This window comes from Scleropages formosus, chromosome 5 (genome assembly GCF_900964775.1).
Source record: "Scleropages formosus chromosome 5, fSclFor1.1, whole genome shotgun sequence".
In the NCBI taxonomy this organism is placed as follows: Eukaryota; Metazoa; Chordata; class Actinopteri; order Osteoglossiformes; family Osteoglossidae; genus Scleropages; species Scleropages formosus.
The window spans coordinates 9,419,820-9,443,976 of NC_041810.1; the positions used below are offsets into that span (position 1 = coordinate 9,419,820).

The 24,157-nt window shown below is 42.8% G+C and overlaps 2 protein-coding genes across 4 annotated transcripts in view; both read right to left on the reverse strand.

The window, feature by feature from the left end:
• Positions 1-3,571, reverse strand: part of LOC114910476 (antigen WC1.1-like) — a 63,083-nt gene extending 59,512 nt beyond the window's left edge. The window contains exons 1-6 of one of the 3 annotated variants that reach the window (XM_029251696.1): positions 3,427-3,571; positions 3,003-3,320; positions 2,776-2,805; positions 2,641-2,682; positions 2,406-2,528; positions 2,148-2,246 (exon numbers count right to left, since the gene is read on the reverse strand). In XM_029251696.1, coding sequence (XP_029107529.1) covers positions 2,148-2,246; positions 2,406-2,528; positions 2,641-2,682; positions 2,776-2,805; positions 3,003-3,320; positions 3,427-3,529 — 715 coding nt within the window. In that variant the 5' untranslated portion in view covers positions 3,530-3,571. The remainder of the gene's footprint in view (positions 1-2,147; positions 2,247-2,405; positions 2,529-2,640; positions 2,683-2,775; positions 2,806-3,002; positions 3,321-3,426) is intronic. The other 2 variants (XM_029251695.1, XM_029251697.1) reach the window with 2 other exon arrangements.
• Positions 3,572-4,542: 971 nt separating this feature from the next.
• LOC114910497 (antigen WC1.1-like) lies at positions 4,543-23,921 on the reverse strand. The gene is made up of 13 exons (XM_029251876.1): positions 23,826-23,921; positions 21,454-21,777; positions 19,611-19,913; positions 16,240-16,554; positions 15,729-16,056; positions 15,291-15,589; positions 14,039-14,341; positions 12,558-12,869; positions 11,091-11,265; positions 8,763-9,070; positions 8,212-8,517; positions 5,780-6,085; positions 4,543-4,685 (listed from the first exon to the last, which is right to left on the reverse strand). Exons 1-13 carry the CDS (start codon positions 23,887-23,889, stop codon positions 4,543-4,545), a joined length of 3,486 nt encoding a protein of 1,161 aa, XP_029107709.1. The 5' UTR covers positions 23,890-23,921.
• Between the last annotated feature and the right edge of the window lie 236 nt (positions 23,922-24,157).

Sequence of the window (24,157 nt, forward strand, 5' to 3'; positions counted from 1 at the left end):
ACCTGCAGCCCCCAACAGAAACCCACCTGACAGACCACCTGCACTTTTTTCCATAGGAAAAGCATCATCATAGTATTCTTTCTTCTCATCTGTCCCTGAGAGTAATAAAAAGTTAAAACCGTGCATGCCTTTTTATTATAATTAAAACATTCTGAAATAAGACATAAAAAGAGAATACATGACAGAAAGATGTGAACATAGAACATAATAGGAAATAATGTTACGAGGTTGACTGTCACTAACAGTCCTAGTTGAACTACAACACACACACACACACACACACACACACACACAACAAGCCCCCTACCTGAGAGGGGGTCTCCCTCACTGTCCTCCACATCTTCATACCCAGAGGGCACATCCTCAGACAGGACACTTCCTGTAAGGAGACACACACTCAGTCCTGTCCTCAGAGAGAAGATACATGAAGTTCTCTCTGCTGATGCCTCACACACTGAGAGAAGACAGGATGTGTGAGGTTCGAGCAGCTACCGCCCACACCCAGGAACGCTAACTGACACTCTTATCACCAACATCCTCTTCCTCCCTATTGGCTGCTGTCTCTCATCTGGACCGTTTACAGCACTGCAGCTGCGAGCTCCTCGTGTGGTTTTTCAGCTCAGATCACATGGTTACAGATGGAAGCCAAACGGTTTTTCATAGTTGCCAGACTAATTTTTATCTACAGAAGGTATCATCTCACTAAGAGACATTTGAAATGTGCACCTGTAAGTGATGGAAAATTGTGGTTTTCAGCAAAGTTTGTAATTCTGAATAGTACATATGATCCTGGAACCCTGTGCATTTAAAAATACAGTTTCTTGTACTGTTATTACATACTCACTAGAATATATATAGTTTTACACAGAAGGTTGGGCAACCACTGCTGCACGAAGTAGTGTGTTAAAACAACAAATTTGTTAATATTATTGCACAGCTACTTCATATTTCATTAAAACATATGAACAAAGAAAATAGTAACTGTGGCATGTGCAAAAGTTTGGAAACCCTTCTACTTGTCCAGTGATAAAGATGTTTTTTGCAAGGTTCCTGACCCTAATAACCTATTATGACCTATTGAAAACTAATACACTAATAAATAAATCATAATTCAAACATTTCCTGACATTCCAAACTTTGGGCTGTCATTCAACAACCATGCATTCCTTTAAGCAACTGAGTGAGGATGTGAAAATGAAGCTAAATGATTCCTACAAAGCAGGTGGAGCCTGTAAAAAGATTGCTAATGTTTTAAAGTTCATGACATAAGTAACTTGAACATTAACAATTGCAAATATTGTTTTAATAACTTAGGGGGGTGTGGTGGCGCAGTGGGTTGGACCACAGTTTTGCTCTCCAGTGGGTCTGGGGTTCAAGTCCTGCTTGGGGTGCTTTGTGATGGACTGATGCCCTGTCCTGGGTGTGTCCCCTCCCCCTCCGGCCTTATGCCCTGTGTTACCGGGTAGGCTCTGGTTCCCTGTGACCCTGTATGGGACAAGTGGTTCTGAAAGTGTGTGTGTGTTTTAATAACCTTTTCTGCAGCAGCTGTTTACTACTTTCACTTACAAAATTAACTAAGTTTGTAATTTGGCAAAAGGTGTTCAGGCTTTTACATGTAACTGTAAATATGTAGTCCAAAAAATGTGATTAAAATACATTCCAATCTAAAAAGTGTTCAGCTGTTTACAGTACATTTCTATGTACTCTGCTTTACAATAAATTATTGCAGCGTGCAGCGCCGTGGGCTTGGATGGGGCAAAAAAGGACGCGGAGGCAGTATTCATGATGAATAACTTATTAGAAGAACAGCACCAGAGAAATAATGCTCTTGATCTGAGGACCCCGTTTCTTCTAGGAACTGCGCTTATAGCCAGCCTTCCCAGCCTGCTTTACCTCAGCCTGCTTTATCTCAAGCTCTCTTCCAACACACTGGCAGGCACAGCCACCCTATTATTTTCTCTCTAAGTTCCCCCAGTGGCTACACACATATTTAACATTATTTCCCATAATGCAACTATTTACATTAAGCACACACTCCGTCCTAAAACAGTAACGCGGGGTTGTTACATTATATTGCAGATTCTACACTAAAAAGTGTGTTTTTTCACATTGTAACTACAGTGTAACCTCTAATCAGATATTCTCACCTTTCCTGGCACCTCTGTATGTCTCTCCCCTGGTCAGGTTGTATTCAATCTCCTCATAGATGGCCTCATGTAGAGGGGTAAGACCCCCTTGGTACAGGGCTGTGGGGCAAAGGTATAACACACAGTGAGACCAAACAGTTTTTCATTTAATCAAAACCTTATATTTAAATTCATTCCGGATTCATGCTTTATGTGTATGAAAGGATGGTGTGATCAGCAGTGAATCTGGACTCTCTGATCCGCAGTGTCCTTCTGTACCTCTCTTCAGAACCCTGTTCTGGTACAACTGTCCAGCCAGCAGCACCAGCAGCAGGAAGAGAAAAGCCCCCAATACCAGGAAGACCACAAAAGGGATGGACGGGTCTTGTGTTCTGGGTTCAACTGAAGGAGAAATACAGTGAAGTGAACAACATGTTTGTGATTCAAAGCACAGAAGGTATGTAACAAATGTAGAGAAGCACTGCATATGCATACAGAGAGAATGTAGTAATACCTGCTTTTGCTGTGGTTGTAGTTGTGGATGTTTGTGTAGTTTCTGGAAAAAAGCACTTTGTCCATTTAATAAAATGTGGAATATATAAAATTATTTAGACTGACACATAAAATGGAGACACAAATTTTACAGTACCCTTGGCAGTCACATGTTCAAAAGACATCCCTGTAAAACAAAGAAAAAAACACATTGTTACATTTAATATCAATTTTTTAAAACAAGTATCAGAACAAGATGTTCCAGATACAGCAGCAATCAGACACTGTATTCACACTACTGTCCAACATTCTTCACACTGTATTCAGGCATTTGTTGGGTGTGTCAGTATTAACAATCCACCATGTTGATTCATCATGTCTCACCTTCACAGGTGACACCAGCATCCTCTTTGTGAGAGCAGGAGGTCGTGTGGTCCTGAAGAGAGTGAGGACAGTCCCACAGGTGGAGCTCATCACCCCTGCACTTCACCTCATTCAGCCAAATGGAGCCATTTCCTCTCCCAAACGCAGCGTTCCCATGAGCCTTCAGTGCTGCCCCACAGCCCAGCTGTCTGCAGACCACCTGGGCATCATTTATGTCCCATAAGTCATCACAGATGGTCCCCCAGGAGCCCTCATACCACAGCTCCACTCTCCCTGAGCATGTCCTGTTATCCCCCTGCAATCTGAGGGGCAGGTGGCCTACAAAATAAATACGGACTGTAATTGACCAAAGAACAAATATCTTCTATGTTACGAGATTGAGCAACAACACACGAAATCACGGACACGTCAGAACTGAACTGACTGGAACACAGTTTCTGGCTGGCAGCAGTAGAACACTGTACATAGCTACGTGGAACATCAGTCTTCTCTCCAGCTTTGGGAAATAAGAATGTAAATTTCTGCATTAGTATTAAATGCAAATAAGAGAATTATTTAATGTGACACAAAGGGCCATTACAAAGGGCACATGCACTCACTGAACACTTCATTAGAAATAATATACAAATAGTGAGTAGGGCCTCCCTTCGCTCTCAAAACAGCCTCAATTCTTCATGACATGGATTCCACAAGATGTTGGAAACATTCCTTTGATGTTCTGGTCCATGTTGACATGATTGCATCACGCAGTTTCTGTAGATTTGTCAACTGCACATTCATGCTGCGAATCTCCCGTTGTACCACATCCCAAAGGTGTTCCATTGAATTCTGGTCCAGTGACCGGAAGGCCACTAAAGAACATTGAACTTACTGTCATGGTCATGAAACCAGTTTCAGACAACTTTGCTTTGTGACATGGTGCATTATCATGCTGGAAGTAGCCATTAGAAGATGGGTGAATTGTGGCCATAAAGGGATGCACCCGGTCAGCAACAATACTCAGAGGGGCTGTGAAATTCAAGCAATGATTGATTGGTATTTACGGGTCCAAAGTGTGCCATGAAAACATTCTCCATACCATTACACCAGCACCACCGGCCTGGATTGTTGACACAAGGCAGGCTGGGTCCATGAATTCATGTTGATTCCGGGTGGCATTGTGGCACAGCGAGAAGCACTACTACCTCACAGCAAAGAGGAGGTTGGTTCGATCCCTGTTTAGTCTGTGTGGAGTTTGCATGGGTTTCCTCCCATGGTCCGAAGGCATGCTGTCCAGGTTAACCCATAGTGGGTGTGAGTGACAGCGAGTGTGTGTTCCACTGATGTGTGGATGAGTGACTCATTGTAAGTAGTGTATCTAACAGTGTAAGTCACCTTGGTGAATAAGGTGTGTGGGCTCATAATGTTACATAGAGTTCATTTCTCCAAGTCATTTTGGAGAAAAGCATCTACTAAATAAATAAATGTAATTCTGACCCTACCATTAGTGTGCCTCAGCAGAAATCGAGATTCATCAGAGCAGGCTATGTTCTTCCAGTCTTCAACTATCCAGTTTTGGTGAGCCTGTGCCCACAGCAGCCTCAACTTTCTTTATTTGGCTGATAGGAGTGGAACCCAAAGTGGTCTTCTGTTGCAGCCCATCCGCCTCAAGGTTTGACATGTGGTGCATTCTGGGATGTCTTCCTGCTTACCGCAGTCATAAAGAGTGGTTACCTGAGTTACCGTAGCCGTTCTGTCAGCTCAAACAAGTCTGGTCATTCTCCTCTGACCTCTCTCATCAACACGGCATTTCCATCTGCACAACTACCGCTCACTGGATGTATTTGATTTTTGCACTATTCTGAGTAAACTCTAGAGACTGTTGTGCATGAAAATCCCAAGAGTTCAGCAGTTGCTGAAATATTCAAACCAGCCCGCATGGCACCAACAACCATGCCAAGGTCAAAATCACAGAGGTCACATTTTTCCTCCCATTCTGGTGTTTGATTTGAACATTAGCTGAAGCTCCAGACCTGTACCTGCATGATTTTATGCTTTGTGCTGCTGCCACCTGATTGACTGGTTAGATAATTTCATGAATAAGCAGGTGTCAAGGTGTTCCTAATAAAGTTCTCAGTGAGTGTACTAATATGGTTAGTCAGGTTAATGTCGATAAAGGTCGTGTCCTCATAAAAGGGAAGGTCCAGCACACTCCCATCGTCTGGTAACACCCCTCGCAAGCTGCCCTGGAGTGCTGTGCAGAGCAACTGACCAGTTTCACACAGTTTTACTGGTCACAGAACAGCATCTTTCTTGGGGCAGCATAGTGGTGCACAGGGCAACACTGGTATCTAACGACACCTGTGTTGTGGATGTGGATTTGATCTCAGCTCATCTGTGTAGAGTACGAATGTTCTCGCAGTGGCTGTGTGGATTTGTCCAAGTATGTCCACAGTCCAAAGACGTGTATTTCAGATGAATTGGGGGATTTAAATTGCCAGTTATGTGTTTGTTTGTTTGTTCTGCTGTGTGCATGTAATTACATTTACGTTACATTGTAAATTACCTTTGACAAAGTGTGATAAATGCTCAGTAAAAACTGGAGTAAATTAATAAAAATGCAATGCTTTAATTACACTGTTTCCAGGCACATTAAAAAATGTTGCATAACATTTTAAATTAAGAAAAATAAACATTTATAAACATGGGTAACTACATATTAAACTTGTTTCATCAGATAAAAGTACTGATTTTGAAGGTATGAAAATTAAAGGATCTGAAATAATAAACTGACTTACGTTCACAAGTAATGAGGGCCACTTCGTCCTCATCATCACATTTATTCTGTCCCCAGGGAGAGGATGGACACTGCCACAGTGCGGAGTCATGTGGGCGACATTTGACAATATCCAGCCAATTTGGAGCTCCTTTCACTCGAGATTCTGTATTAGAAACTGTTCCATTCTTCCCACAGTTGAGTTGCTGACATATTAAACTCACAGTGTTTGTGTCCATCTGATTGAAACACACATTTCCCCAGGTGTCATTGTAATAAACCTCCAACTGGCCAGAACAACCTTCAGCCAGTCTCAGATCTTTGTATTCTGCAGGAAAGGCGACAAACATTCGAAATTAGTGAGCACAAAGAACATGTCATTAACAAATAGGAAGAATGAATTTATACATTTATCAACAAATTTTACTGTGGACAGAGAAAGACAAAGTAAGCTGTATATTAAAGAGTTAAGTAGTTTAATGAATGTTGCTCTAGTAATACTGTATCTTGTCACATTCAAAATGTGCCTGGAGCAGCAATGCACTTACAAGACAACTAAGACGTCTCCAGAAATACAGATACAGAGATGTTCTGGAGTAAGGATATTGGATAGAAAAGATATTCGTGATAATTAAAATCATGTTACTTGTATTGTGAAAGCTAAAGAAGTAAACACAGTCCTCCCCCAAGATTTGAGGAAATTGTTGAACTGGATATGTTTTCGTTCCTTGAAGAATATTAAAGAATATCTAAACCCTCCTAATCTTTATTATTGACATCCCATAAGTGGAAAACTCATAATTGTACCATAAAGTAATGGTGTAACCCTACGAATACAGTCTGACATAAAGAAAGAACTAGTGACCCAGTGAAGTAGGAAGCAGAAAAGAAAGGACAAAAAGCTAATTCAAAACTAAGAGCTATGACTATGAATAAAAACAGTGCCCCCCCAAGACAATCTGAGAGTCAAATTATTTATGGGTTCCAGGTAAAGATAACTCCCGGTACCAATCATCCACACCTGTTCTACTACCTGAGAACCCATGATAAATCAAATTTAAAGAAGTAAAATTCAGTGCAACACACAGCAGCTGGATTTCAAACACAAAGTGATCTGTCAGTTGTCTATCAGTAGAACCTGTGTTCAGTAAAAGTGAGCTGTACCCAGTCGGTTTAAGAGTTTATCCACTCGGGACACTGGGTACACGTCAAACTTGGACAGAGCGTTAACCCTACCGTAGTAAACAAAGAGCTATGAAATTGACACACAGGAAATGTCTGGCTATTCCTTTCACTTTTTGATTCTTCCATTACCCCTGAGTCAACATTTTGTCTAGTTCATCTTCCTGCAGATTTTTTAAGGACCAGAAGGTGATAGGGCACATTTGTACAAGTACTCCAGGTTAGGGCTGTACATTGTGCTCTATGAGGTGGATGCACCCCAGAAAGGCTGAAAAGACAACTGCGAACTCTACTTGTGACCAGTGCACCTCCTCCTGCCAAGCTGGGGACAACTGGCTGTGAACAGGGACTGGGGAACATCTCAAAGGAGATGTGGAAATGTCGGAGTTACATTCAACATTCTTGGGTGCCTTAACAGCACGTCTTCTCACCTCGAGATCCCTGGAGATAAAGTGGTAACATGTACAACACAATCCCTAACCCTAACAACCCAACATGACCTGCTGTAAGAAATTCTTTTACCCACAGTGAAAACCAGACCCTGTGGTGTAAGAAATGAAGAGGGACCAGATACCAGAGTTCAAGTGTTTGAGTCTCAGCCTACTGTTCTCATTCCTCTTTTCCCCGACACACTCGTTACGACTCAGAACGATTGTCTACTGAGTCTGAGAAATGTCTTTTCTCTAGTGATAGGAGCCCGGCCTTTGGTACATCCAACTAAGTTAAACTGACAGAAAAGTCCTTATGAGGTGGAAAACAGAAAATAAAGGAGCAAAAATCCAGGTCTTTCAAGTACATATATGAAACATTCTGAGTCTTTAGAAGTTGCCAAAAAAGCAGTTGATGATGTTAGGCAGAATCTTCCTCTATATCGACGTCTAAGTGGAACAAGGTAAACAAAACCATGACACATACTGCAGTGGCCAAATAATCCAGAAGATCTTGCTCATATTTTACTTCAAATGTGTATTTATGCAGAGCACAAGAAGAGGGCACAGAAGGCAGAAACCTTTGACCAGTGGAGGACAGAAAAACAAAAACACAAAGTGACACAGTAAAGAGAACATGAATTTCCATGTGTCCAAGGCCATATTTACATGTCTACACTTCTTGACAGAAAAAAAATGCATATCTAGGAAGAAAATAATGCATAAAATTTTCATTTAAATTTCTACCTATGATTTTCCAATGTAAGGCAAAATAGGAGTCAAAGTCCCTTAGAAAATAAATGCACTCTTAATAAAGCTTTATAAAGTCTTAAAAAGAACGAACCTGAACACACGACACCCACATCCTCCTTGTGAATGCAGTCATGGTTTCCCCACTGGGCAGAGGGACAGTCCCACAGAGATGATTCGTTCCCCACACAGCCAACCTCATCCAGCCATATAGATCCATTTCCTGGACCAAAAGAGGTAAAGCGGAGAGCCGTCCCACACTGCAGCTGCCTGCACACCACCTGAGCATCATTCAGATCCCAGGAGTCATCACACACTGTCCCCCAGGAGCCCTGGTGGAACACCTCCAGCCTCCCTGCACAGCCGCCCTCATCACCCACCAGCCTCAGGGACCTGTGTTCTGGGAGAAGGTGCACAGGGAAGAAGATACCAACTTCTTGTAAAATACACCCGCACACACTGTCTACAACAGCGGGGTCATGGTGAGCCGGAGCCTAACCCGGCAACACAGGGCACAAGGCTGAAGGGGGAGGGGACATACCCAGGATGTTTTGTAAACAGAGTTAACATAAAATAACCAGAATCATCCATCCATATCCAAACAATATTCAATGTGAATTCAATTTAGAAGTCATGTGTACTCACTGGAACACACTATAGACACATATGGGCTGGAACTGCAGCTGAGTGTGTGTGGAGCACTGCAGTTGACCAGGTGAGACTCAGTCCCAGAGCACTGATACCCTGTGAGACACACATCAGTGTCTCCTGTCCCAGACAGGGAGGAGCTGTAGATCCTCACTGCAGAGCCACAGCCTAGCTGTCTGCAGACCACAGAGGCCTCCCTGATGCTCCAGGGGTCCAGGAGAACTCTGCTCCAGGTGTGCTGGTAGTCAACCTCCAACTGACCCTCACAGCCACCTTCTCCAGACAGTCGGACCATCCCATCGAGGCTGGAGAGAGATGATCCTGTAGAAACATCAGCATCTCGTACAGGGTATCTTGCAGAGCCAGCAGTTCATTTCGTGTTTAGTATATTATTTCAATGAGTTTTACACTCAACGGAGCTATTCTACAGAAGAATGTTTCTAAACAGACATGTGACCGTGACCACTCTCCTATAGTACAGTGATGAGCACAGCACTCCTCACCATTACAGATGACTCCTGCATCATATCCATGAGAGCACACAGCTCGGTTCCATGAAGAAACAGCACACTGGGACAGGTGTGTCTCCTTCCCCTGACACTCAAACACATCAGCCCAGATGGGACCGCTGCCCTCTCCAAACCAGGCCTGTCCTGGCACCGCCACAGCGCTCCCACAGCCCAGCTGCTGACAGAGGACATTGGCTGCTCTCAGATCCCAGGATGCATCACACACTGTGCCCCACTCAGTGAGGTACTGTAATTCCACCCTCCCGGAGCAGGAGTCTGGGCCGTCCACCAGTCTGCCGTTTGTATGCCCTGTATGAAGAAGAAGGACACAGTAAAATATTATGGAAAGAAAGACCACTGTAAATGAGGATTTAACAAAAATGGCAGCATACAGGCTTTGTTGGGGCATGAAAATATAAAACTGTCAAAAAAAAAACCTTTGAGTTTATTTATATTTGGATTTTCTTGAATCATCTTCCTTCAAGAAAAAGTTTTTAAAATGTGTTTCTTGCAGAGTGAAACCTACTTTTATTTACATGGTCAGCTGATATTTTGCAGTAAAGACCACACAAACAGAATAGTAGAGTGGGACTGAATTAATTCCGTTTGTATCCACAGTGTTTACAGTACAGATCTTGTGGTCCTTAGTAATGGTGATCAGTAATAAAACTTCTGGAAATCCATCTTTTGAAACTCTCAACAATCAACAGTGTATAAAGTGTGTGGAGACAATGTATCATTATTTTCATCCAATTTTAGTTTTTCCATTAAGCATTTAGCTGACACCTTTGACCAAGGCAGCCAGAAGTGTTAGATTTGCAAACTAAACTACTTAGAAAGCTTTATCCATCTATACAATTTCAGAACATTTACTCTGTCAGTTCAAGGTAAGTACCTTATTAAAAGGGTACTGCAGCAGGAGTGGGATTCAGCTTGTATCTTTCATTGATGGATGCAGCTCCTTTGAATACAACAGTTCTTACCACTAAATTACCACCTATCCCAGTTTTATGCAAAATAATGTTTAAATTTATTGTAGAGTATAAATTTATATATATATATATATAGGAAAAGAAGGGGGGCATGGTGGTGCAGTGGGTTGGACTGGGTCCGACTGGGTCCTACTCTCCGCTGGGTCTGGGGTTCGAGTCCCACTTGGGGTGCCTTGAGACAGACTGGTGTCCTGTCCTGGGTGTGTCCCCTCCCCCTCCAGCCTTACACCCTGTGTTGCTGGGTTAGGCTCTAGCTCCCTGTGACCCCGAATGGGACAAGCAGTTCAGAAAATGTGTGTGTGTGTGTGTGTGTGTGTGTGTGTGTGTGTGTGTGTATATATATATATAGGAAAGGGGTGCAGTGGGTTTGACAGCGTCCTCCTCTTCAGTGGGTATGTTTGGGGGGGTCGTGCGACGGACTGGAGGCCCGTCCAGGATGTGTCCTCTCCCCCTTAGGACTAGTTCCCTGTGTTGCCAGGTAAGGCCATGACCCCACTTGGGAGAAGTGGTTGTCAGTGCTGGTTGCTATAAATTTTATGTTGCGCAAATTGAATAAAAAGATTAATATGGATTCTTAACTGAAACTTACTTGTAGTTACAATGAGATGTACTACTAAATGATCCAAAATAAATATATTTTCCTGTGCAGCAGAACAAAGAGGAAAACAGACTTAGTGTAAATTTATTAACCCTTGTTCATTTAAATTGTGATGGTAATTACTGCCACAGTGCTGAAAATTTAATAGTTACGTGTCCAGCAAATTAGATGGTGTACCATGTCCTTCAAATCTTACCAGAACACACGAGTCCCACGCTGTCATCACGTGAGCAGTTCTGTTTCTTTGTGGATGATTTCGGACAGGAGTAAACATTTGACTCGTTCCCTGTACACTGAATCTCCTCTGTCCACATTTGGTATCCCCCCTTCCCAAAGGCAGACCCTCCCAGCACCTTCGCAGGGATCCCGCAGCCCAGCTGCCGACACACAACTTCGGCATCCTGCAGGTCAAAGTCAGCGTCACACACTGAACCCCAGGTAATTCCATGCTGGATCTCCACTCGTCCCGAACACAGGTGGGTACCGTGTACCAGTCGTACATCTCTGTGACCTGAACGTTAAGAAGTAATAAGCTATCATTATTATAGAGTATTTTGTTCAGTTTTACACTTTACAGAGAAAATACATGTCATGCTTGTAGAGACAGCGGTGATGTGAAGTGAAATGCAGTTTGTGTAGAGGTACAAGAGTCAACAGTGAAGCAGTGGTGCTGTGTAAGGGGGGCGAGGTGGTGCAGTGGGTTGGAGTGGGTCCTGCTTTCTGGTGGGTCTGGGGTTCAAGTCCCGTTTGGGGTGCTTCGCAACAGGCTGGCATTCCATCCTGGGTGTGTGTCCACTCCCCCTCCAGCTTTACACCCTGTGCTGCTGGGTTAGGCTGTGACCCCATATGGGACAAGCAGTTCAGACAATGTTTGTGTGAGTGTGAATTCTGGGTAGAAGTGGGGCTTGATTGTGATGAAACACAGAGACTTGAAGACATGCTGACTGTGGGATTTGAAGGACAATGAAGACAGGGAGCTGGACAATGAGGAGGGACAAGAAGCACACAAGGAACAGGTAAATTAGAGGCATGAACAAACAGGTAAGGAACACTGGACAGAGTGAACTTAAAGAGGCAAGGAGAGAAGATCACGAGCACTGGTCGAGATTTCGCCAAGTCCATAGATGTTCTTCACTGTCTTAAAGATTGTCTGATGGTTTGGTTGAAAAGAGATGTGTTGAATCCTACTGGTTTGTTTGCTGTAAGGTCCCCTGCAAGTCATCTACAGAACTGCTCCCAGGGGTGGTGACGCAACTAATACCCCAGTAATGCAAATTCACAAAATACTGTATGCTGTTGGCAATGTTGAAAAAAAATATTTTGGAAAAATTAACTCGACTGGAACAAAAAAATGCCTGAAGGCAAGGGATTGTAGTGAAACAATGTAAAAAAAAAGTGTGACACCTGCCTGCTCACCTCTTCTGGTCAAAACATGAAGTCAGTGTAAAATGTAGATCATTTATTATTTTGTGGACTCAAGTGATTGGATGAAACAATATGCCCTGAAGTCTCTTTATCAGCTCAGTGCATGTTTGTTTGTTTTTACATGCTGTTGTAAAGTATGGGTAAATGCAGACACATGCATAGGAGTACAGAACCAGGTTGAGACATTCTTTTTCATGCCCTCGACTAAAACACCCAATGAGGGCTATTTATAGACCTCTTAGATAGGATGATAAACTTAGTTGCGCACCTGAGCAGATGGCCCCAGCATCCTCATTATGATCACAGTTATGTTCTCCCCATCTACGTGACGCACAGTCCTTCAGTGTTGGTTCGGTGCCTCCACAGAGAGTGTCGTCCTTCCAAATGTTCCCAGTTCCTGGACCAAAGTGAGCATTGAGAGGTGCGTCTACAGCATCTCCACAGCCCAGCTGTCTACACACCACTGCAGCATCAGTCATATCCCAGTCATCACTGCACACAGTTCCCCACTGTCCTTGATGAAGAATCTCCACTCTCCCAGCACAGCGACTGTTCCCGTTCACCAGCCTCACGTCACTGCCTGGAAGAAGAGACACAGAGGGACTTCAGTTAAATAATTTCAATGTTGATAAAGAGTCTGTCACCTTGTTCTCAAACTGGAATGACATCAAATAGTATCCAACATATATTAAGCTGACTGGCTGCTTTTTACATCAGCAATGTTGGCCTGTAGAGTGTAAAACTGAGTCCCACTCAAATTTACTCCTGAAACAAACACAACATTCCATCATATTCTTTTCTAATCTACAGTGGATATCAAAAATCTACAGCATTATTTAAATTTCAGCTTTTTTCATGTGAAGGATGAAATTAAGACAAATTGTGTTGGATGTTTTTCCAACTTTGATAAGATCTTATAACCATGAATAGTTCATGGATAAACACACACAGGCTGAAACCACTTATACCAAGTGGGGTCGTGGCAAACCGGAGCCTGACCCGACAACACAGGGTGCAAGGCTGAAAGAGGAGGGGACACACCCAGGATGGGATGCCAGTCCGTCGCAAGGCACCCCAAGTGGGACTCGAACCCGAGACCGACCTGAGAGCAGGACCCGGCCAAGCCCGCTGCATCATTATGCCCGCCAATGGATAAACAAAATAACAATTTTCAAAGTAATAATTTAAAATTTAAAAAATCAAATCCATGGATACACAAACACAAATTTTGATCAAGTGGTAAGATATGAAAATGTAGACAAAGTTCCTCTATAATTTGTACAACGGGGGTGCGGTGGCGGAGTGGGTTGACTCAGGTCCTGCTCTCGGGTGGGTCTGGGGTTCGATTCCCGCTTGGGGTGCCTTGCGGCGGTCTGGCGTCCCGTCCTGAGTGTGTCCCCTCCTCCTCCAGCCTTACACCCTGTGTTGCCAGGTCAGGCTCCGGCTCCCCGCGACCCCGTCTGGGACAAGCGGTTCAGAAAATCTGTGTGTGTGTGTGTGTGTGTGTGTATAATTTGTACATTAACTGCATTCTTACGGTGAATCTTATGTGTCCACATTACTATCTAAGAGGCTTTTAGCTGGCAGTAATTTGAAAATACTTGTGTAGAATTTAATATTTAAAGGTGAACTTGTAACAGAAAAGGGAAAACATACTTCTTTAACTCAGGAGTAATGAAAAGAAATGTTAAAAAAAAAAAAAAAAACAGAGGAACAAATTTGCGCAACGCATAACTTCAGCCAACTTACTTTCACAGGTAATATTGGCGACGTCATTATCGCCACATGTGTTGTGTCCCCAGGGAGAGGATGGACACTGCCACAGTGTGGAGTCATGTGGGCGACATTTGACAGAATCCAGCCAGTTTGGAGCTCCTTTCACTCGAGATCCTGCACTTGAAACAGTTCCACTCGTTCCGCAGTTGAGTTGCTGACATATGAGAGTTGCTATGTTCTTGTCCATTTCGTTGAAACACACGTTTCCCCAGGTATCATTGTAGTAAACCTCCAACTGGCCAGAGCAACCATCAGCCAGTCTCAGGTCTTTGAATTGCAATATAAATGAAGAAAAATTACAGAATGAAATTAAAATACATTTTTGGTAAATGCTGACTATGATGGATTGGTGTCCCATCCAGGCTGCACCTTCCCAGCTTAACATCCAGTGATTCCGGGACAGGCTCTGAACCACTGCAACCCTGACACGTTTTCTGAGATGTTGCTCGCTTTGGAGAAATGCATCTGCTACATGAATAAATTGAAATGTAAAGCCAAGCCGTTACTGATGGGTGAGTGAGTGGTAAATCTTGAACTGTCTCCTTTTTTCCAAATCTAAAATCTCAATTTGTTTGCAAGACAATCTGAAATAATGACAAATCTGCTGCATTTGTTACTTCTGAAATTACAATATCTAAAAGAAACAATACTAGAAAAAACACTAAATGATTGTGTAAGCAATCAACACTCACTCTCTATCAGTAACTTCTTGTCAAAGATACTGTCACAGAAAGGGAAACACAGGGCACAAGGCCGAAGAGCATCTTTTCTGGATAGGATGCCAGTCCACTGCAGGGTAACCACACACACACACACACACACACACAAAATTCAGTCAGAAATTCACCTGAAACACAGAAGAATATGGAAACTCCACACAGACTAATCTGGATTAAAACCTACACTTAAACACTTTCAGGCATCACCATTACTCACGGCACCAGTGTTGCTGAAAGCAATAGGCAGCAGGTAGTTTAGTGTAGAACTTTTGGAATAGCAAGTCACAGGTCCTGCTGCAATACCCTTGAGCAAGGTGCTTACCTGAATTGCTCCAGTAAATATTACCCAGCTGTATACATGGGAAAATAATTGTACGTACCTTCACACTTAAGTGACTTTAGAGAAAGGCATTTGCCAACTGAATAAATGTAAGCAATAACGCTGTACTTTGAAATTAAAATATTCACCATACATCAATATAAAAGCAATGACACCCTTCACATACCTGAACACACAACTCCTACATCTTTCTCATGTCCACAGTCATGCTGTCTCCACTGCGCAGAGGGACAGTCCCACAGAGATGATTCGTTTCCCACACAGCCCACTTTACCCAGCCATATAGATCCATTTCCTGGACCAAAAGAGGTAAAGCGGAGAGCCGTCCCACACTGGAGCTGCCTGCACACCACCTGAGCATCATTCAGGTCCCAGGAGTCATCACACACTGTCCCCCAGGAGCCCTGGTGGAACACCTCCAGCCTCCCTGCACAGCCACCCTCATCACCCACCAGCCTCAGGGACCTGTGTTCTGGGAGAAGGTACACAGGGAAGAAGATACCATGTTTTTTATTTTATACTTTTAACATTAAATACCTAGTCTAATAAATCCAAATCCATATAATACCCATCACAAATGTCCTTTATAATGAGTGATCAGTACTCACTAGAACACACTATGGACACATATGGGCTGGAACTGCAGTTGACTGTATCTGGAGCATTGCAGTTGACCAGGTGAGACTCAGTCCCAGAGCACTGATACCCTGTGAGACACACATCAGTGTCCCCTGTCCCAGACAGGGAGGAGCTGTAAATCCTCACTGCAGAACCACAGCCCAGCTGTCTGCAGGCCACAGAAGCTTCCCTGATGCTCCAGGAGTCCAGGAGAACTTTGCTCCACGTGTGCTGGTACTGAACCTCCAACTGACCCTCACAGCCACTCTCTCCAGACAGTCGGACCGTCCCATCGAGGCTGGAGAGAGATGATCCTGTAGAAACATCAGCATCTTATACAGGGTATCTTACAGTGCCAGCAGTCCATTCTGTGTAGACTATATTATTTTTCATGAGTTCTACAGTCAACGGAGCTGATCTGCTGAAGATTGTTTTTACACAGACATGTGACTGTGACCCCTCTCCTATAGTACAGTGATGAGCACAGCACTCCTCACCATTACAGATGACTCCTGCATCATGTCCATGAGAGCACACGGCTCGGTTCCATGAAGAAACAGCACACTGGGACAGGTGTGTCTCCTTCCCGTGACACTCAAACACATCAGCCCAGATGGGGCCGCTGCCCTCTCCAAACCAGGCCTGTCCTGGCACTGCCACAGCGCTCCCACAGCCCAGCTGCTGACAGAGGACATTGGCTGCTCTCAGATCCCAGGATGCATCACACATTGTGCCCCACTCAGTGAGGTACTGTAACTCCACCCTCCCGGAGCAGGAGTCTGGACTGTCCACCAGTCTGGAGTTTGTGTACCCTGGGTAAAGATCAGGGGGATTAGGGATTAGTGTGCTGTTTCATGTCCTATAACCAGCATAGTAATGAATGTAATCATTTTTGTATTCTTTTACTTACCTATTCTTCATTACATATATTTTTATTCACCAGACACTTTTCTCTAGAGCAACTTCAAATGAACTCTACAGTGTTATCATCCCACACACCTTATTCACCAAGGTGACTTACACTGCTAGATACACTGCTTACACTGGGTCACTCATCCATACATCAGTGGAACACACTCTCTCTCTGTCACTCAGACACACTATGGTGGAACTTCAACAGCATGTCTTTGGACTATGGGAGGAAACCCACATAGACACAGGGAGAACATGCAAACTCCACACAGATCAAGTGCAAATCAAACCCACGCCCTCTCACACCACCCAGGCGCTGTGAGACAGCAGCACTACAGTGATGGCTAATGTGAGGGTATGGACAACAGATGGAAGCACGCACGCACGCACGCACGCACGCACGCACGCACGCACGCACTTTCTGAACCGCTTGTCCCATACGGGGTCACGGGGAACCGGAGCCCAACCCAGCAACACAGGGCGTAAGGCCGGAGGGGGAGGGGACACACCCAGGACGGGACACCAGTCCGTCGCAAGGCACCCCAAGCGGGACTCGAACCCCAGACCCACCGCAGAGCAGGACTGTGGTCCAACCCACTGCACCACCGCGCCACCACACCCCCCTCCGGATGGAAGCAGCAGTGGAGAATTGAAGTAGTGGACCAAAAGGTTTATTTTCCTTTACTAAAAAGTATTCGTCAAAACACATTAATGCTCAACCAAGTACAAAACAAACATTAAGTTATAAAAAAACATGAGGCCTATGAGCCATGGGCTTAACCCCTTATATCAACATTAATGCATAACTCTCCTATTCACTGCATGAGAGTGTCTATATAAGTTTGCATCAAACTCCCTCACTAGTGCCCTAATACAAACCTATATAGCAATAGCTCCGCCCTCTGATTATACCATAACAGCCTCAATTTATTTCAAAATACATTTCCCCCAAAAATTACATCTAAAATAAATACTAAAACATACAAACAATACTAAACATTTTTTACTATAAAAATCCCTACATACACCTTATAAAAACATTTCACACTACACAGTAAAACACCCCTGCCTAGTTGGTTGTGCCCAAGGACTCCCCCCTAGATATACCCCAAATAGTTCACTCCATCGGGTTTACAACACAAGGCACCAACACAACAGAACACCAGACAGCTACAGGGTAAGGAAAAGTCTACAGAAATGTTCTTCTAAAAACAATAAATACATTCACTCTCCACAACAGTACATATACCTGCCATATCTTTATAAAAGAAATATTAGTTAATGACAACCAGACAGATACCGGTAGGCCTTTCCCGGCACCCAATCTAGTTCAAACAAACAGTGTTAAATGGAATACGAAACCAGAACAAACAATATAACAATACAAGATAAAATGCATATGACAGGCAACAGCAACAAGGTTCAGCGTTACATTGATGGTACTTTGCCGGCATCTTGCTGATTCCTTGGAACCAACTTGCCTGTCACAGCTCAGTCTGTGACAGCTAACACCTGGTGAAATCCTGCACAGAAACAGTAATACACCATTTTTAAGCTTTATCGTGCCTCTTCACTGAAACTTCAAAGAACCACAGCTTGTCTGAAAAAGCATTCGTTCCAACAAGAGGGAATAATTTCTGTTAAAGCTTATGAACACCAGAAAATCGATAAAATCAGCAACACAAAGACTGAAGAGTGAATTAATAAACGAACAAAACAACGCATGACACCCAACCACATTCGACTGTTACATGTGGAGTCTTTTCTGCACCGGAATGCTGGGGGAGCAGTATTTCCTCAGGAGATGCCAACACAATCAATAAGGGAAGGCTGCCTCCACTCTGGGAGCGAAGCTGGACTCCCTGGTGGAGGTCACTCGGAAACAGACTGTGAATAAATTCCGGTCCATAATGGACAATGACTCACTCCTTCTGAATAATACCATAGTAAAACAGAGGAGCACGTTCAGCAACCGACAGGTCCGGCTGCAGCATTCCAAAGAGCAACTAGAGGTCATTTCTCCCAGCAGCCAGCAGGCTCTACAAAGAGCCCTCATCCTGTCGGAGGTGGGAAGGTGAATGACGTGTCTAGTGACTGAGTGGTACCGAGTTGCCGTGTCCCACCACACCCTGCGCCACCTCAGTTTCAGTGATCGTCTCGCTTCGATCCACTTCTCCCTCTCTTGCATTTAAATATGTTTGCGTATTCATTCGTTTCACTTATATGTTTGTTATTTTCTCTGTATAGGTACATATACGTCACATGGTTGCACATGTAGGTTGTACTTTGCTGCTGAAAACCCAGTGAACTTCCCTCTAGGATTAATAAAGAGTCATTTTATCATGTGCACTATTTAAGCAGCTTTTAAAACGGAACAAACCTTCTATTACTGCTTTTGTACTTATAATTTTACACACACACACACACACACACACACACACTGAAACCACTTGATACGAGCAGGGTCGCAGAAAGCCGGAGCCTAACCCGACAACACAGGGTGTAAGGTTGGAGGGGGAGGGGACACAGCCAGGACGGGACACCGGTCCGTCGCAGAGCATCCCAAGGAGGACTCGAACCCCAGACCCACCAGAAAGAAGGTACAGGCCAAACCCACGGCACCCCCACGTTATAATTATAGCTAATTCTAACTTTTAATTTGAAATATTCCTTCAAATATCAAATACATCTTGCATTCTCGCTTTGTACTTCTATTGTCAATGGATCTCAGTTAGACCTGAACATCATTTCACACAGTGACAGGAAAGCTGTGTTTTTAGTGCCACTAAACCAGATTCAGTAAAATAAATATACACACGGCCCTTACAAACTGAAAAAAAGAAGCAATATTCACTATGGATAGATGTATTAAAAGCAGCATATGGCAGGAATTAATGCAAAAGCAGGGAACAACGGTACTTCACCAGACATACAAAATACACCATTCAAGACTTACCAGAACACACGAGTCCCGTGTCACTATCATGTGAGCAGTTCTGTTTCTTTGTGGATGATTTCGGACAGGAGTAAACATTTGACTCGTTCCCTGTACACTGAATCTCCTCTGTCCACATTTGGTATCCCCCCTTCCCAAAGGCAGACCCTCCCAGCACCTTCGCAGGGATCCCGCAGCCCAGCTGCCGACACACAACTTCGGCATCCTGCAGGTCAAAGTCAGCATCACACACTGTGTGCCAAGTAATTCCATGCTGGATCTCCACTCTCCCGGAACACAGGTGTGTACCCTGTACCAGTCGGACTTCTCTGTGAGCTGGGATTGAGGACAAGGGTAAATTATCATCAACAATCAAAGACTGATAGTTTGTTCAATACACTACAGTACATTTAGTTTTTGAGTTTGTTATTGTAGTGTTGCATGAAGAAACAATTTAAATTCTTTCTTTTGATTTTTTAAGTTTTAGAAAAGAGGATTATTCCATGATCCCCAAGACTGGAGAATTATTTTTTGTTTATCTGGTCAATGAAGGTGATCTTGGATTTACGATGGAATTGAAAATATAATCTACAGTGATCACACAGGGGTCCTTCAATAACTGTACAGTATTGGAAATATGTTACGGTACAATTAAATCAGCTAACAACCTCATATTTTTACTTGTTCATAACTTACTGTGAAACTTAACTGTGTGCCTTTATTCATGGAGAAAATTTTGAAAATTGATCTGAGAACGGTCAGGCTAACTTTAGAAAAACAGTCGTATATAATATTATATATTTTTATATAACATAAAATTTTATATACAGTACTGTGGAAACGTCTTAGGCACTTAGATGTTTCACAAAAATATTTGCTGTAGACAGTTATTTAATGTCTTCTGCATTAGTGTCAATGGAAAAGAGCATATTTTAGATTTCCAGGCATTCCTTTTGCAAAAAGTTACAGTATTACAGCAAGGGCTTTGTATGTCCTTAAAGAAAACAAGTACACACACACTGTCTGAGGCCGCTTGTCCTGACCGGGGATGCAGCGAACTGGAGCCTAACCCGGCAACAAAGTGCGCAAGGCTGGAGGGGGAGGGTACACACCCACGATGTGAGACCAGTCCATCACAAGGCATCCCAAGAGGATTCAATCCCAGATCCGCCAGACAGCGGGACCCGGCCAAGCCAGCCGCAATCCCGCTCGAGACAAGTTGTTATTAATGATGGATGGTTACTAAGCTTTGAAGGAAGTTTATTAATTAAGAGCATTCTCGCGTTACAGGTTTTTCCCCAACCAAGAGCCTAAAAATTTTCACAGTACTGTATATATATATATATATAAAATATAGATAACATACTATGTAACATTTTTAGTACAGTTTTTTTGCTGTGTTATTACTTTTAATGGGGGGCGCAGTGGTGCAGTGGATTGGACCGGGTCCTGCTCTCCGGTGGGTCTGGGGTTCGAGTCCCGCTTGGGGTGCCTTGCGACGGACTGGCGTCCCGTTCTGGGTGTGTCCCCTCCCCCTCCAGCTTTACACCCTCTGTTGCCAGGTTAGGCTGTGGCCCCGTATGGGACAAGCGGTTCAGACTGCGTGCGTGTGTTACTTTTAATTATACTTATTAACACAACAATAAGGTATAGTTAGCAGTAATGACAAATTTTAATAATTAAAAAAATATTAATATTATTTTCTGACTGAAATCATATTTTTCTAAAGCTAGTTACAAAAGTTACAGACTTACAAAGTTAAAAGTGAGCTGCAACTATCTCATTAAGTTAGACTAAAGTTACAAAAAAAAGATCTACATTTGTAAATTAGCAGGTGAGGAAGTGTTTTTTTGTCATCGCAAACTGGGTGTTCTTCTATTACCTGAGCAGATGATTCCAACATCTTCAATATGACTACAATCACTTTGTCTTTCATGTTCACAGTCCTTCAGAGTTGACTCTGACCCTTGACAGGATACATCATCCATCCAAATGTTCCCAGTTCCTGGTCCAAAACGAAAGTCATCTGGTGCTGCTACAGCGTCTCCACAGAACATCTGTCTACACACCACTGAAGAATCTGTCATATCCCAGTCATCATCACACACAGTTCCCCACTGTTCATCACGACGAACCTCCACTCTTCCCTCACAGGGACTGTTTCCGTTCACCAGCCTCACATCACTGTCTGGAAGAAGAAACAGAGAGACAGAGACTCCAGTGGAGTCTTTTACATGTTTCATCTTGAGCTTCAACTGAGTTTCCTAAAAGCTCTGATATGATCAGAGTTGCAAGGAGATTCGAAACACAGTTAAATGTAACAGGTGTAACAGCGTGTGAAAGAAACACAAGAGAGATCAGTGTCATTTTTATACCTGTTGGCCTTTTACTGTTATTTCTCAGCTTTACACAGAGACTTTTTTACCTCAAAATCCCAGTGTTCAGGAGGTGAAATTTCAGAACTCAGAATTTTAAGTTATGTTGCAGACATTAAGATGCATATTTTATTAACATTTTTATTTTGATTTTCTGTAAGCAATTCAGTAAATGAATTTCATTCTCTAAATGTAAAACATGTGGTACATTTGGCTTAAATTGAACTCAGAATTTCAAGTTATGTTGCAGACATTTAGATGTATGATTTATATTGTATAAAATTAGATGAGTGTTTTAAAATTTTTAATGCTGATTTCAGCAAATTTCAGTTTTATTTTATTACTGATTATCCCTAATCATGCTTTAGCTTCCTCATATTACATTGAAATGTGTAAATTAACTCTATTTAATTTTTAGAATTAAAATCTGTAATAATGTAAGCAATAATCCAACAAAAATTATTCAAAACGTAAGTAATGTATGTATACAAAGTATAAGTTCAGAAAGCCAGAAAACCATTTGTTTTTAAACAATCTTAAAGAAGTTAAAATTTTTTAATGTTACTAGATACCTTCTGGAGAACATATAGAACTAGAGTCTAAGGTAAATTTTGTCTTTAAGTTAAAACACTGAGGATGATCTTTATCAGTTTAAACAGATGCAAACACATAACTACATACTTGTTATAAGCTACATTTTTGTCACTCTCATGAATACACTGCTACAAAAAATTATGAAATGGACTCAATTTTTGAGGTGTTTAAAACTTGAATATTTTCCCAGTTTTATTTTTTCTTTATCTATGTGCTTTAATTCAGTAATTTTGTCTGTTCAGCATTTTGCACAAAATTCTATGTAGTGCATGTGTTTCTATTAAAAGTAATACTACAAAAAATATTAGTTGCAACATTTTATTTTATGCATCCATGAAAGACCCTGGACATAAAATCTCCGTTCACCACAGATGTAAACAAGCAGTTAGTAATAATTAACTACACAAACACAAACATTGACTGAAACTGCTTGTCCCAAGCGGGGTCACAGTGAGCCGGAGCCTAACCCAGCAACACAGGGCGTATGGCTGGAGGGGGAGGGGACACACCTAGGATGGGACGCCAGTCCATCAAAAGGCACCACAAGCGGGACTCGAACCCCAGACCCACTAGAGAGCAGGACCTGGTCAAACCTGCTGTCCCACCATGCCCCCAACAATTAAGTAATTTATTTTAATTTAAAAACAAAAATAAATGTGCTACTTCATTCTTTAGCTCTTATCTAAAGCTTTTTAATTTTTTTTTATCTTTACTTTGTCAATGAGTACTTGACCTACGTTTCTTGTAGATGACCTACAGTAACTTGAAAAAGTTCTACAGCAATGAGGGGTATGTGGACCAACAGCCTTCTAAGTAACAAGTTCATGTCCTTAATTACCACACTGCCTCTTTACACTATTACACTCAAAAAATATAAAAAATTGCACTAAGTAAATATAGAACAAGAATTATTGAGAGGGAGAAAAGTTCTCAAAATCAAAACATCTAACTTTTTCTGATTTTCTTCTTTTTCCCCAAATAAACGAAATAAACTGCTGATGCAGCCGTTCATATAAAACCAAACATATAAACAGAAATGTAAGTAATTAAACTACCTGCAAGGACTTCGGAGTTTCAGTGTCTTCATACCAATATTTTACTCCCATACAGCAATTTAAATACATCAGTGTTGCAGCAGGTTGTATTTCATATTTACTGCATAAACAGCCTCTACAAACTACCTCACCTCTCAGACCGTCGTCCCCTGACCCCTAAAATCCCGACATGTAAGAGGAACCCTGGAGCAGAAGTAAAACGTGGTACTTACCGGCTGTGGTGAACAGGAGCAGGGATGAGAACATGAGGATGAACAGACAGCTCTCCATCTCCATGAGCACAAACCAACTGTCCTCAGAGCAAAGTTCAGAACCCAACCTTGAGCTGTGAGCTCTCAGGGCGAGCGAGTGCCTTTGTACCATCCTGGACCCCCATGGAGAACACGCCCCCAGCCACCAATCACACTCAGCATTGCCTTATGAGAGGAGTACAGGAACACATGAAAAGTGTGGAAACACCAATCAGAGGAATCTCTCTGTGTTTCCTCCATATATACAGATACTGTAGCGCTGAGGTCTGACTTGGCTCCTCCTTCCACTGTAA

Bases quoted from the DNA above. Each gene is read 5' to 3' on its own strand.
- LOC114910497 (XM_029251876.1), bottom strand. From the start codon at position 23,889: ATGGAGATGGAGAGCTGTCTGTTCATCCTCATGTTCTCATCCCTGCTC. The intron at 12,870-14,038 runs GTAAGTTGGCTG...CTCTTCTTCCAG, and splicing joins CGCCAATATTACCTGTGAAA to GCAGTGACGTGAGGCTGGTG. The intron at 4,686-5,779 runs GTAAGTCAGTTT...TGCGGTAAGCAG, and splicing joins GGCCCTCATTACTTGTGAAC to GAAGACATCCCAGAATGCAC.